The sequence below is a fragment of the Zootoca vivipara genome, chromosome 6, assembly GCF_963506605.1.
Source record: "Zootoca vivipara chromosome 6, rZooViv1.1, whole genome shotgun sequence".
Lineage (NCBI taxonomy): Eukaryota > Metazoa > Chordata > Lepidosauria > Squamata > Lacertidae > Zootoca > Zootoca vivipara.
Genome location: NC_083281.1, coordinates 67683087 through 67698473, shown reverse-complemented (window position 1 = coordinate 67698473; position 15387 = coordinate 67683087). Strand labels below are relative to the sequence as shown.

Here is a 15387-nt window from a genome sequence, read left to right as displayed (position 1 = left end):
GCCTAGTTCTCTAACGTTTTGGCTCCCAAACAATCAAAACCCAGAAGTGACTGTTCCGGTTTTTTAATGTTCTTTCGGAAGCCAAACGTCCAATGGGGTTTCTGCGGCTTCCGATTTGCTGCAGCCACACTTTGGTTTTCAAACATTTTGGAAATTGAACGGACTTCCGGAACAGATTCCGTTCGACTTCCAAGGTATGACTGTATAAAGTTTTCAGTGGCTGAGGTATCTGAAGGACAGTATTCTTGCATGAATCTGCTAGAGCTTAAAACTTAATTTGTCTGAGTGCTCTAGTGCCTCTGCCTTTGGGTACTAGGTTGGTGCATATGGATACCGTGTTTCTCATATTATAAGACATGTCTTATATTTATTTTTCCTCAAAAAAACACACTATGGCTTACTTTCAAGGGATGTCTTATTTTTTTCCTCCTCCTCCTGCTGCGGCCGGCATTGCTGCTGTGCCTATCACTATGTCTTATTTTTGGGGTATGGCTTATATTCCTTGAATGCTTAAAAATCCTGCTATGGCTTATTTTATGGGAATGTCTTAAAATATGAGAAACAGGGTAGAAATAGGACCCTTTTATTGCAACAATACCTCATTTTCAGAATACCCTGTAAATAACCTCCCTAACTATATTCAACTGTGCCAACTAAACCTAATCACCCTGTGAGCAAAATATGTCAGGGAGACTGTCAGGGCCATCTTCACAGCTGCTGCTTCACCATCTACAACTAATCCAGAATGCAACAGCTAGACTGGTGACTGGGAGCTGCGGCTGAGACCATATAACACTGGTCCTGAAAGACCTACATTGGCTCCTAGTATGTTTCCGAGCACAATTCAAAGTGTTGGTGCTGATCTTTCAAGCCCTAAACGGCCTCGTCTGCACCCCCATCTTCTGCCCGGACACTGAGGTCCAGTGCTGAGGGCCTTCTGGCGGTTCCCTCACTGCGAGAAGCAAAGCTACAGGGAACCAGGCAGAGGGCCTTCTCGGTAGTGGCACCCGCCCTGTGGAACGCCCTCCCTGTCAAAGAGATAAACAACTACCTGACATTTAGAAGACACCCGAAGGCAGCCTTGTTTAGAGAAGCTTTTAATGTGTGACATTTTAATGTATTTTTAATTTTTGTTGGAAGTCGCCCAAAGTGGCTGGGGAAACCCAGCCAGATGGGTTGGGTCGGGTATGTATGTATGTATGTATGTATGTATGTATGTATGTATGTATGTATGTATGTATAAATAAATATTGTTATTATTATTATCTCCCTTCTGTCACAGACACCATTACAACCAACTTCCCTGTGAACATGAGGAGGAGCCAGCAAGGCAACTGTCAGCATCCGCACCTCTCCAGATGGGCTATTTAAATACCACACACGTTTTACTGCTCTTAAAGGTATGCCACTGCTCTTAATTCACCTTAGGTTGGGATTGCAAAATGGTGCCTGCGGGCACCATGCATCCTTGAGTACTTTCCTGGTGCCCACAAAACCTCAGTGCCTCCTGCATTCACCAGCCTCTTTATGATGAGGTGGCAAGGGTGGTTACTTTTTCCTTTCAAAGCACAAAAAGGTGCCAGAGGAAGTAGGGTAAGCAATACTATTTGCCACTTCCTCTTTTAGCTCTGTGTGCTTCTCAAGGCTCAGATAGGCCTCATAATTTTACAAAGAATTCTCTCAAACCACAGGTCACCTCTGTATTTATATATGCATTTTTAGTTTGCCATTGGTTTATTGTCATCTTATCTAAAAACCACAATTATCCATGTTTTAGTGGTGCTAGCAAGCAGTGAATCTGTGGGGTTTTTTTTACAGTGTAGTCTACTAATGTGAGCTTTAATTTGATGGTGATGAGGGCCCTGTGTAAAATCATGTATATTCAAGTGAACCTGTTTTAATTCTATTGGATCCATCTTTTACCCAACCTCCATGGAAACACAAATAATTTATATATTCATTCAAGTGGGGGGTGGGAGAAGCTATCACGGCAGTTGCTCAAAATGCCAAACGTACCCATGGGTCTCAAAAGATTAGTGATCCAAAACATTATGTATGCTGTTCTGCGTGCCTTATTAGATTGAGTGTGGGGTTAACATAATTAAAACCAACTTATTTTCCATTGCATTTGATTTTATTGTTACCTCTTCTAATGGTGCTATTTAGTTATCATTTTATGTTTTAATATTGCTAATGAGGATTTTATTGTCTAAATGATTTGTATTGTAAGCTACCTTGGTGGCAGAAATCAGAAAGACAGGGTAGAGATATTTTGAAACAAACCATCCAATAACCTAACTCAGGCATCCCCAAACTGCGACCCTCCAGATGTTTTGGCCTACAACTCCCATCATCCCTAGCTAACAGGACCAGTGGTTGGGGATGATGGGAATTCTAGTCCAAAACATCTGGAGGGCCGAAGTTTGGGGGTGCCTGACCTTACTCTTTAGAATTTTCCATATTACCACAGAACAACCTACACCTGAGCAAAAATTCCTTTGAACATGCAGGGAATCTCTCCCCAATCCAGTCTTAAGGCCATTTCCCGCAACACATTTATGTTGATTTACAAACTAACATGTAAAGCGTAAGCATGGAAAGTGTAAGCATGCTTGTAAATTTGTACTACACAGCTATGCTTATCAGCACATTAAGGTATATTTCTGTGGCATTCCTGTGTTTGCCTCTCCTTAATGTGTGAAAGGGCCCTTCCTGAAGATCTGAGCAGCTCTGCTGCTGATCTAGAATGAGTCTGGGTTTGAACTCAAACTTACATACAGTCGTACCTTGGTTTTCCGACAGCTTACTAGTTCTTGAATGTTTTGGCTCCCGAACACCACAAACCCGGTTTGCAAACTATTTTTGGAAGCCAAACGCTCGATGGGGCTTCTGATTGGCTGCAGGAGCTTCCTGCAGCCAATCAGAAGCTGCGCTTTGGTTTCCAAATGTTTTGGAAGTCAAACGGACTTCTGGAACGGATTCCGTTCGACTTCCAAGGAGGTACGGCTAGAATTGACAAAAAATGCACAAGCCTCAGACACACTGAATATTTTTAAGGAGTAAAACAAGTGTCATTCTGTGGATTTTGAAAGAAGTTGCATGTGACTATAAATATATCCTCTGTAAAACTTTTTTGTGCTTTAGGCATATCATTACTTTGTGGGCTGATCACCTTTCCTATTTCCCACAATCCAGAGACATTACAACAGCTCACACTGAAAGAGAATTGCTTAACCCTGTGGAAGCAAAGCAATTCTCATACTTTGGTCCAGGGCTGGAAAAGTATTTCCAAACTAAGAATGGACATTTATGTGGCCAGGCCTGAGGATTATAAATTCAAACTTATGGAGTCTGCCTGCCTCCCTCCCTCCCTGTCCTTCCATCTGAACAATAAAGCACACAATTCTATGTCAAAAAGAATTTTTTAATCCTCGCTTGACACAAGGAAGGGGAGAAATATTCATCTCACCTTATTTTTGGTAGGTAGAAGGATTGTAGTTCAGTGATTTTGCATGCAGAAAGCCCAGGTTCAATCACCTGCCTGAAACCCCAGAAAGCCACTGGAGTCAGTGCAGAACAACCTTCAGCAACCTAGAGCCCTCCAGATGATTTAGACACCTGCTGCCCTTGACTACTGACTATGCTTTGTGCCTATGCTGAGTGGTAGAGGGGTGTGTATGGAGAAAACTGCTGTCTAGGGAAACAGATTCCCATTTCAGGGTACATGCAACTATTTCTATAATGCTTTGGATGCCAAATGCTTAGGCTCTTAGGCAAACCAGGGGTCTAACAATTCTCAAAACCTGATCACAAAGGCAAACACTAAAGGGTTTTTTTGGGGGGGGGAAGGAAAGAGTGGAATGTATACTTCCTACCCACAAAATGTACACTTCCCCCACTGCTAAAAGTCCTAAGGCAACTCCCCCCATTATGTTATTTCCAAACACTTGAATAAGTTGTATGAAGGGAAAGGAATTTACTTGCCTGATAGGAAAGCAAGACACACTCATAAGGATGTATGACCAAGTTTGTCCCCTATATAAAGCACTAAGTGGCTTCTCTATAATTCTTTTATTTTTTTTAAAGGGACATATAAACATATTTCTTTCCATACATTCAAAAACAGTACCATTTAAGGAAAATCTTTTTATTTGGTTGAAGCAAAAAAAAAAAAATCTTATTCCATGCATAAAAGGTAAAGAGACCCCTGACCATTAGGTCCAGTTGTGACTGACTCTGGGGTTGCGGCGCTCAACTTGCATTATTGGACGAGGGAGCCAGCGTACAGCTTCCAGGTCATGTGGCCAGCATGACAAAGCCGCTTCTGGCGAACCAGAGCAGCACACGGAAACGCTGTTTACCTTCCCACTGGAGCGGTACCTATTTATCTACTTGCACTTTGACGTGCTTTCTAACTGCTAGGTTGGCAGAAGCTGGGACTGAGCAATGGGAGCTCACCCCGTTGCGGAGATTCGAACCACCGACCTTCTGATCGGCAAGCCCTAGGCTCTGTGGTTTACCCCACAGCACCACCCGCACCCCCATTTTTATGCATTCCATGCATAAAAACATATAAATAACCATTTTGCAAACTGAAGTGATGGGTGGCCCAAATTTCAAGCCCCTCCAACCTAACAATTGGCAATCACTCCAAAGCTTTTCCTGTCTCCCTCGGCTCCTTCATTTTGGGCACTGTGTGTTGGCAGTTCTCTCTTTTCTTATTGGGTTGGCACCATTTCCACAACCCACAAATTGCTACTAACAAGGTTCTACAACTAATTGGAAGGTGCTGGCCTCATGTCTTTGGAAATTCATAATGGGCCAGGATTTGCCAGTTAATTGTGGAACTAGAAATGACTATGCAATACTGCTGAAGGGCAGCACCATCAAGGCCACATGTTTCTCTCCTTCCATCTGTCACCCACATGCTTATTTCTTGTGACAGTGGCACCCTAAGTACATGCTGGCCAGTCACCAACTCAGGCTCCTGTTCCACTGCATTTAAAAAAAATAAATCTCTTCCTCCTCCCTCTATACAGTATACTCAAATATTTGTGTAACTGAGAAGTACAAAGAAGGTATCAAGCAACGTACACTGAGTCCCCAGATTGATGGTCAGCGTCTTGCTAGTATCAGCACATCATATGCCCAGGGGGATACAGTCCTGACTGAGGGCAACATTATACATCTCAAAAAGTCTAGCAGAAGAAAACAGTCTTTTGATGATTTTGAAGATTGCAATAGAGAAGGCTTGGCAGTTCCCCTGAAAGCAACTCCCTTTACAGCAAGCTAAAGTTCAGGTGGCAGCAGCACCTGAATTTGCAGATCATGCTGTTGAGGTCCCCAGAAAAAGATATAAGTTAACATGGTGCCAACTGAGTGTTAACATTTTAAAATTGTTAAAATTGATGGGATGACCTTTGTCCATTACAAAATTTTACATAGCAACAGCTCATCCTGAAACAGCAGGCTTCTCACACTTGTTGAGTGGCTCTAACTCACCCTGAGCCCTCAGAATACAGCATGCTAAAGCAAATATATCCCTCTTGTGCTTATTTTCTACACACCCAAATACATATAGTTCGCCTTAACTAAAGAGCCTCGTTTTGCGTGAGGATCATGCTCCTGACCCCCTTGCGTGTCAGCAGAGAATGCATCAGTCCGCCCGTTGACACACATACTGGATAAGCATAAAACAGTTGTTGCCTGCATTTTTAGATACACACAATAAGATGCACAAGCATTTTGTTAACACACATTGTACACAAGAGAAATACTCTATCTCAAGGCCTTAAGGCCACTGAGTTATAATCATGTTCTATTGTACCTGAAGCTATTAACCTCCTTGAGCCCTTATGATAAGGATGGGCAAATACCTTGTCAGGTGTAAAATATATACAGCTCACCCGAGTACTTAGGATAGGGTGTTCTATAAATCCCTTTACTGCATGTCTATATGTGCAAGAACATATGCACACACATACTTGAATGAGGAAGAAGGAAACTAATTTACACCCCACCCTATCTCATGAACTCAAAATGAGTAATATTCTATTATTTGTGTGTGCACAGACAGACAAATCTGAATGTGTATGTGGGTGCTATATGAAAGGAAATTAATGTCCCAATGAAGATTGGCTTGTTAACCTTACTTTCATATACAGTACTGTAAACCAGTATAAGATAGTATCCCACTAGGACAGGCATAGGCAAACTTGGCCCTCCATGTTTTGGGACTACAACTCCCATCATCCCTAGCTAACTGGACCAGTGGTCAGGGATGATGGAAATTGTAGTCCCAAAACATATGGAGGGCTGAGTTTGACTATACCTGCACTAGGATCATAACCTACTTGTTAGCAGAGCTGTTTGGTTGCTTTAATGCTATGATATAATAACAGGTGTTACATCACACACACACACACACACACACACACACACACACACACAGTAAGGCTATCAACAACAACTAGTCAAAATGGCTATGTATAGCCTCCAGGTTCAGATACCATAATGCCTCTATTTTTTCCCCAGGAATCCTTTGGATCATCCCCCTAAACTATACCTTAATGCACGGGTGTCAAACACAAGGCCCGGGGGCCAAATCCGGCCCGCCAGACCTCGTCATGTGGCCCGCCGAGCGCCCCAGCCAGCGGGACCCAGCAGTGGGACCTTGCTGCTGAAGCGCCGTGCCAACAAAGCGCCGACAAACAGCTGGGGGCGGGGAAATGCTTTATGCCCCTGGGTCCCTTCGCGCTCTTTTCTGGTGCTGAATCAAGGCGGCGACCCCCCTTCCCTTTCTTTCTTCCTCTCTCTCGTTCTTATTCTTTCTTTCCCTCTCCTTCCTTCCTTCTTTATCTCTGTCTTCTCTCCCTCTTTCTTTTTCTTTCCTTCTTTATTCCTTCTTTCCTACTCTTCTTTCTCTCACCTCTTTCCTTCCTCTCTCCCTCCTGCTCCCTCTTTTCTTTCTTTCTTCCTTCCTTCCTTCCTTCCTTCCCAACTTTCTTCCTCTCCCTCATTCTTATTCTTTCTTTCCCTCTACTTCCTTCCTTCTTTCTCCCTTTCCGTCTTCTCTCCCTCTTTCTTTTTCTTTCCTTCTTTTTTCTCTTCCTCATTTCCAACTCTTCTTTCTCTCCCCTCTTTCCTTCCTTCCTTCCTATCTCCCTCCCACTCCCTCTTTTCTTTCTTTCTTTCTTTCTTTCTTTCTTTCTTTCTTTCTTTCTTTCTTTCTTTCTTTCTTTCTTTCTTTCTTTCTTTCTTTCTTTCTTTCTTCCTTCCTTCCTTCCTTCCTTCCTTCCTTCCTTCCTTCCTTCCTTCCTTCCTTCCTTCCTTCCTTCCTTCCTTCCTCCCTCCCTCCCTCCCTCCCTCCCTCCCTCCCTCCCTCCCTCCCTCCCTCCCTCCCTCCCTCCCTCCCTTACTCCCTTACTCCCTCTCCCTCTCCCTCTCCTCAGAAACATAGGATGCTGCTTTATACTTCTGGCCCTTAAACCCTGGAACCAGGAGAGCAGCTCCAGTGAGTCAACCTCAGCCAGTCCCTTTGGTAAAGGGTGGTGGCTCACTGGCAGAACATCTGTCCTGCATGCAGAAGGACCCCAGCATCTCCAGGTACTAGTAGCTCTGCAAAGGTCCTGCATGAAACCCTAGCGAGCCTCCACCACCCAGTGCAGTTACCAAAAATCATTTTTCAATAAATTGTACAATAATTGTACATTTGAATATCTACTTGCCATTATTCTGACTATGTTTCCGCTTTCAGAGCTAGTTATTACTTACATTATTACAAAAAACAGTAATAATTGAATGCAGTGACAATAATTTATGATAATAAAGAGTGGACACATAGTCCTACAGATACAACCGGCCCTTTGAGGGTGACCAAACTGCTGATGCGGCCCCCGATGAATTTGAGTTTGACACCCCTGCCTTAATGTAACATGCTGTTGAAATATCACAATCTTCCCCGGCCTTCATTCCTCCCTATCCTCCGTTCCCTGTGTAGTTTAGATTTTAAGCCCCCAGGAGAGGAAGCTGTCATATCTATTTTTAAAAAAGAGAACCATTTACACACAAGGTGCCATAACAATATCAATTGCTGGGGAGCAACAACAGGAAAGGGTTCCTGCCTTCATGAATAAGGAGAAGGGATGTAGCCCAGTGGTAGACCATCTGCTTTGGACGCAGAAGGTCCCAAGTTCTGCCTGTAGGCTTCTCAGAGACAAGGCGGGGAATACTGGACTAGAGAGACATTTGGTCTTACCCAGCATGGCTTGCGCTTTCTCTCATGTTTCACACACAATATACCAAGGACGGGGGAGCCTGTGACTGTCCATACATTGTTGGACTCCAACTCCCATCAGCCTACTCAACACGGACAACAGCCAGGGGTTGTGGGAGCTGTAGTGCAACAACATCTTCAAGGCTACAGCCTCCCTACCTCAGCTATATACAAATACAGGAAGCTGCCTTATACTGAGTCAGATCATTCATCCATTTGGTTCTGTATTGTCAACACTGACTGTTAGTACCACGGTTTCAGTTGGAGGTCTTTCTCACCCCTGCTTTGTGATGCAAGGGTTTGAAGATGGGAGCTTTTACATGAAGGCAAATGTTCTGCAACTGAATCAAAGTCATTTTCCTATATACACAAAAATATATCACAGCCCTATTAAAACAGAAGCCATCCAGAGTTGTTGTGGTGCAGTGTTGGACTAAGAGCTGGGAGGCCAATTTCCCCACTCAGCCATGAAGCTCTCACTAAGTGACCTGGGGCGAGTCACTCACTCTCAGCCCAACCTAACTCACAGGGTTATTGGGCAGGAAGTCATGTAAAATTTAAATATATAAGCACATACACCCTCCCTTGCCTGCCTACTACTATGCGCTGCATGGTGAAGAAGCCCTTTATTTCATCTGCCCTGAACCCTCCGACATTCAGCTGCACTGGATGTCCTCTGCTTCTACAACCTCACCTGGTTGTTGCGAGGACAAAGGGCAGGAGGAGTGCAGTGGTGTGTCAGGCAGAAGCCTGGAAGAGACTAGGGTTCAAATCCCCCGACTTGGTCATGAAACTTACTGGGTGACTTGGGGACACAGTCACTCCCTCTCAGCCTAACCTACCTCCCGGGGTTGTTGCTACGGGGATTAAAGGAGGAGGGGAGAAGGACAACTCCTTGGGAGTAGAAAAAGGTGGTCTGTAAAGGAAATAAACAAACCAACGAACAATGGATAAGCTGCCTTGAACTGCTTTGGAGGGATGATGGGAGTTGGGACATGAATGCATTAAAACAAATAAGCGATTAACTCCCCCCCCCACTTCCCTCTGCCTGCTCCTTACCTTGGCGGCCCGAACGTCCTCCCGCTGGCCTTGGAGGCTCAGCCAGATCCTGCGCCCGGCGGCGGCGTTTTGCTGCTGCCCGAGATCTAGAGCGGCCCAACCGCCGCTGCTCAGCGACCCCAGGATGGCCAGGCGGACCCGGAACAGGCGCTCGATGCTGGCGCGGCTGCGCTCCAGGCAGCCGCTCTTCTCCGCCGGCGCCGTGAACTCGTCCAGCACCGGCTCGGCTCCGGGACCCACCGGCGGCAGGGGCGGCGGTGCGCCTGCGGCAGCGGCGGCTTCGTTGCTGGTCGTAGTGAAGGCCGCCATTACAGCGGCGAGGAGCGGTCGGAGGAGCGGTGGCGGCGGGAGCGTTGCTGGCGGCAGCCGCCCCTGCCGCTTCCCATCGCTTCGGGCCTTGCGAGGGAGTCAGGACAACAACCCCGTCGGGGAAACTCCCCCCGCCGCCCTGCCCCACACCCCGGAAGCGCTAATGCCTCATCGCTATGCAACGGCGACGTCACCATGAGGCGCCGGCGCGACACACAGAGCTGTGGCGGGCGGAGGCGGCGGTGCGCGTTTCTCAGTTACTGCTCTGTGATGGGTAAGGGCTGGCTGGGTGCAGCGGGGCTCCGTTGCTCTGCCCATAAGCGCAGCCTCCGGCCGCCATTTTAAGTGAGGGCGAAGTGACTCTTGGGAGAGCCGCAAACTGGCGCCCTGTTTGAAGCAGGCAATATTATTTGGGTGGATGAGAATGGTGGCGATGATTAATCTTAATTAATCTAATATGTTACAGCTATTCCACAGCTTCCACACCCCTGTCAGCCATTTCCCATATATTTACTTTGTTATTTTTATCTATTTATTTATTTCTATTCCTACTTCGTTGTTGTTTAGTCGTGTCCGACTCTTCGTGACCCCATGGACCAGAGCACGCCGGGCACTCCTGTCTTCCTACTACTATTTATTAAATTTGAATACCAACCTCTACCCGCGGTCTCGGGCGGTTACAACATAAAACCACAAAATACATAATAAAAACAAAAACAAGAACCCCTTTTCCCCAACACATTTTAAAAGGGCACTGGATGTCAATCAGCCAAAGGGGTGGTTAAAGAGGAACGTTTTTGTCTGGCACCTAAAGGTGTATAATGAAAGCGCCCGCCGAACCTCTCTGGGGAGAACGTTCTACAAACAGCCACTGCAGAAAAGGCCCATTTTCTATTACTACTACTACTACAATTCATTATCACCCCCCCCCCAAGGTATTTGTTTGATATTATTATTATCATTATCATCATCATCTGATACGGAACCATCGTTGTAAACGTTAGTTTTGTACAGTAGGCTAGTTTCGACACACCCCTCTCTATCTTCCATCCAGGCAAGCAAGAAACATTATAAAAATTCCAATGCACCTTGCATCCAGGCAAAAACATTCAAGGCGGGGGCAAACCAGAGTTGGTGGCCTGCAAAGAAAAAGTGTGGCATCTTGGGGAGAGGGCTAGGTAGAGAGACCTGAAGGCCGGGCTGTGTTTGGGCCCAATGCTGCAGTTCCCCAGCCACTAATTTCTGGTTGTAAAGATAAGCACCAGCACTTTGGACTGAGCCGGGAAATGAATAGACAGTCAATGTATTTAGTCTGGAATGGATGCAATATGGGTGCTACCTAGCTCTGTGTTACTCACAGTGGTGGTTTGTGAGTCAGGGCTTGCCCCCAGTAACTCCACCACAGCCCAGGTTAGGTGGGAGTCGGACAATTTGGGGACTGAATATGGAACCATGCCCTGACACATTTGTGGGGCTGGGATTGCTGGTCCATGACATCAGATAGCTTGAGAAGCACTGGACTAGATAAATTATCAATTCTCTAGGGCAAAATAGTTAGTTGTGTTCTGTATTGCCATACACCATTGGTTCCCAAAGTGGATGGTACTGCTGCTCCTGGCAGGGGGATGACCTGGGGGGGGGGGTGTCGCTAAGAGGCAAGGGGACGGTGGGAGGGGGGAATGGAGATGCAAAAAATACCAAAGCTGGTTTCACTGGATCAAGTTCATCAGCTTTGTTGACTTAATTAAGTTGACCAGTTTTAATTCGATTTTGAATCCGATAATTAATGAATTGTTACTGTTTTCAATTATATTGTGCTATTATCTTCCTTAGTGAGTTGTGCAAACTGCTATTCCGAGTAGTGCTTTTTATAGGGTGGGGTAAGGTGCACTGGGGATGAGCTTATGCAACCATGGTGGTCCAAACTTTTTTTGGGGGGGGACCACTAGTACACACAATCTCTTGCTTCCTCAGCAATGCACAATTGTTTGTAAATAAGCAGGTAAATGGCACGACTCGTATTTCTTGATTGTTTTACAGTCCATGTGCATCTGCCTTTAAAAACAAAACCCTACACACTTTTCCTTGTTGGGTATCTTGAGGTTATTGGTGCCATCAGCTGGTTGAATGAAGCCAGTGCAACTTTTAGAAATAAAACAGATCCACGCTATACTGTACAGTACATTTAAAACATACTCAATTCACATTTAAAGCACATGGCTCCCCTCCCTTCCCCAAAAAGAATCACGGGGATGGTACAGTAGTCTGTTAAGGGTATTGGAAATGGTAGCTCTGTGAGTGGGAAACCACAGGCCCCAGGGTTCTTGGGGGAGGGGGGAGTCATGTGCTTTAAATGTGCTTTGGGCATGCTTTAAGTGCGAGGGTGATTCCTGACGGGAGCTTAAGATGGTGAATGGGCCATTCAGATTTCACCAATGAGTCGTTAGTAACAGGTTTTTGTTAAATTATTGTATTTTTCCTAGAAAGGAGAAATTCAGATTAAGTGGGCAGGAAATGAGCTGGCATCAGAAACCATACATTTAGGGGTTTAGACACACTGTTTGTGATCTGGAGAATAATACTTGCTCAAATTAGGAACATTATAAGTGCATGTATTCTTCTATGGTATATTAATTCCAAGCATCACAATGTTATAAACTTTTAAATCCTGTTATAAATGCACCCCCCTTCAAATAGGAACTACTCCCTCAGAAAATTGCACTTCATTTTAGCACATGGAACAATCCAAAAAGCCACATTGGCTCTCCTAATGATTAAACATTTCCTCTGCAGAAGGAAATACCTTGGAGAAACTTTTCCCAGTAGTACTTTTCACTTACAAATCCTGTCTTAAGGACATATTTTGTGTATGAATAGGGTAGCCCTGTGACCTGTGTTCAAAAACTAAGGTATTTACCATCTCAAAAGACTGGCCTAGATTAACCAGGTAATGCAATCAGTGACCATTGTCAGGTACAGTATCTTGTCAAACAGGAGACAATCCACGCTCTCAAATTTCTGTTGTAGACTGCCTCATTCTGTGTCATTCTATGTTGTTTTTGGGTGGTCTTTGGCTAAGCGGCTGGGCAATTTTTTAAAGTTCTTGCACACCTTTGTTCTGGGTCCTCACCTCCTTGCAGAGGTGGGAGGTGAACTCTGTTGCAACAGGAAATTAAATATCTTACTTGCTTCTACAGTGGTACCTCGGGTTACAAACGCTTCGGGTTACAAACGCTTCAGGTTACAAAGTCTGGTAACCCAGAAATAGTACCTCAGGTTAAGAACTTTGCTTCAGAATGAGAACAGAAATCGTGCTCTGGCAGCGCGGCGGCAGCAGGAGGCCCCATTGCTTCAGGTTAAGAACAGTTTCAGGTTAAGAACAGACCTCCGGAACGAATTAAGTTCTTAACCAGAGGTACCACTGTACAGTACTGGTCCCTGGCTCCATCCATTCTCCTCTGACCAGTCATGGACTTAAACGACTCAGAGTCCCTTGGGGAGTTGGGCTGCAAAAGCAAACTTTTTTTTCATCAACAACATCCACTGACATCTAAAAACATACAAGATTGGGATGCCAGCCCTCCCTGCTGCCTCTGGACTCCTCCCACTCTATATTGGGTTGCCAACTGGTTTTTTTTCCTGGCAAGCACCCTGTGCCTTTAACAGCTGCCAATCAAACCGAAATTCAGCAGGGGAAGTTTTTTTCTGGCAGGCAGATATGCTGATGGGAAATGCTTGACTGCCATTTTTTTGCCCATTGTGAATTGGTTAAAGGCAGAGGAGCCCCACCAGCAAAAGGATTAGTTGGCAACCCTCACACAGAAAGCCCCTAAACCTTTAGTCTCACTGCTTGACTCATGCTGTACAGTAAAGCCGATACTTAGATATTTCAGAAAACTGAACTCTTTTGGAGCATCACATATGTGTAACATTTGTGTGTACAATTTAAAAGCGATATGGAACTAAAAAACCTTGCAGGGTTGTAGTTTCTCATCCTGCGGTTTGAATCTTTGCTCAGCTTGTGCTCTGATTCACTTAGTACAGCATGAGCCCTCTTCAGGCTATACCACGTGCAGAAAGTATAAAAAGGGTGGTGGCTGAGTCACACTGCCTAATAGTAGGGTTGATGCTGATCTAAGTGAAAAAATGGGGTGTGTGGGGGGGTGATGAGATACTTTTATGCTCTGATTTTCCAATATTATACTTCCAATTTATCACACTGCATTTATCCGATTTTATTGTGCTTTATTGCCCTAAGACTATTTTATAGCAATTGGCTGGTGTAGAATTTTTTTTATAAAAGGAACAACTTTTTCTTGGGGCTGGGTGGGTTAATTTTGGATTGGAGAAGCAGGGAAGGACAACGTGCTTTAACCTTTTGATGCCTGCATTCCTCTGCACTCACCTATCCACAAGATCTCAAAAGCATGATTGGCTTATGGCTGACAGATGCACCTAACTTTGCTGGACTAAAATAGGCGAGATGGAGTGCAGCCTAACAGTAGAACCCACACCCCGATAAATTTAGTGGCAGTGCTTCATTTATTATTAGATTTATAGACCATATTTTCCTCATAAGGAGGAGCTCAAGGCGGCTTAAGACCACCGAACCCGACAACAAAAGGACTTGGACTCCTTGGCAGGTTTTGAATAAACATTCACAAATTTATTGGTAGAACACATGACTGATAAAATATGTACAAATATGTACAAATTTATAACATGCAGAAAATATGTATTAACAAATCAGAAAGGGGAGTTGAGGGAAGTCCCAAGGGGGTGGGAGAGGGAGGGAGGGAGGGAGGGGAGGGAATAAAAAAAGGGGGGAAATGTAATTGATTATATTGATTGATAACTTGTTTCACTAAATTTGTTTAATAATATATGTAATATATGCCTGCTTCTTGGGAGAAAAGCAATGACAAACCTAGACAGCATCTTAAAAAGCAGAGACATGACCTTGCCGACAAAGGTCCGTACAGTTAAAGCTATGGCTTTCCCAGTAGTGATGTATGGAAGTGAGAGCTGGACTATAAAGAAGGCTGATCGTCGAAGAATTGATGCTTTTGAATTATGGTGCTGGAGGAGACTCTTGAGAGTCCCATGGACTACAAGAAGATCAAACCTATCCATTCAGAAGGAAATCAGCCCTGAGTGCTCACTGGAAGGACAGATCCTGAAGCTGAGGCTCCAATACTTTGGCCACCTCATGAGAAGAGAAGACTCCCTGGAAAAGACCCTGATGTTGGGAAAGATTGAGGGCACTAGGAGAAGGGGACGACAGAGGACGAGATGGTTGGACAGTGTTCTCGAAGGTACCAACGTGAGTCTGACCAAACTGTGGGAGGCAGTGCAAGACAGGAGTGCCTGGCGTGCTCTGGTCCATGGGGTCACAAAGAGCCGGACGCGACTAAACGACTAAACAACAACAACAAATATATATACAGTATATATAAAAGACCACCGAACCCAGTGGGACATGCACCTTTTTCATGTGCTCAGAAGAGCAGCCCTGAGCATAAAGTATTAAAATTGTTGGTTGGTAAAATAAAAAACATATTGGGAGATACTTTGGGAGAGATTTTGCCTGCCAAGGGGCCTCCACAGGGTTTAATCTGGCACTGGGGCTAGTTTCTGCGCACACACAGACACCCTTCTCTATGCTCTATCCAAACAACTGAGAGTAGAGAACGGTATTCTCCAGCCACCAAATGCTTAGGTAACCAGGAATGTTTTCAGATTCC

The 15387-nt window shown here is 44.9% G+C and overlaps 1 protein-coding gene across 1 annotated transcript in view; it reads right to left on the bottom strand.

Moving 5' to 3' along the window:
* Nucleotides 1–9821, bottom strand: part of N4BP1 (NEDD4 binding protein 1) — a 33041-nt gene extending 23220 nt beyond the window's left edge. The window contains exon 1 of the mRNA XM_035118789.2: nucleotides 9335–9821. Within this exon, the coding sequence (XP_034974680.1) occupies nucleotides 9335–9643 (309 nt within the window). The 5' untranslated portion in view covers nucleotides 9644–9821. The remainder of the gene's footprint in view (nucleotides 1–9334) is intronic.
* Between the last annotated feature and the right edge of the window lie 5566 nt (nucleotides 9822–15387).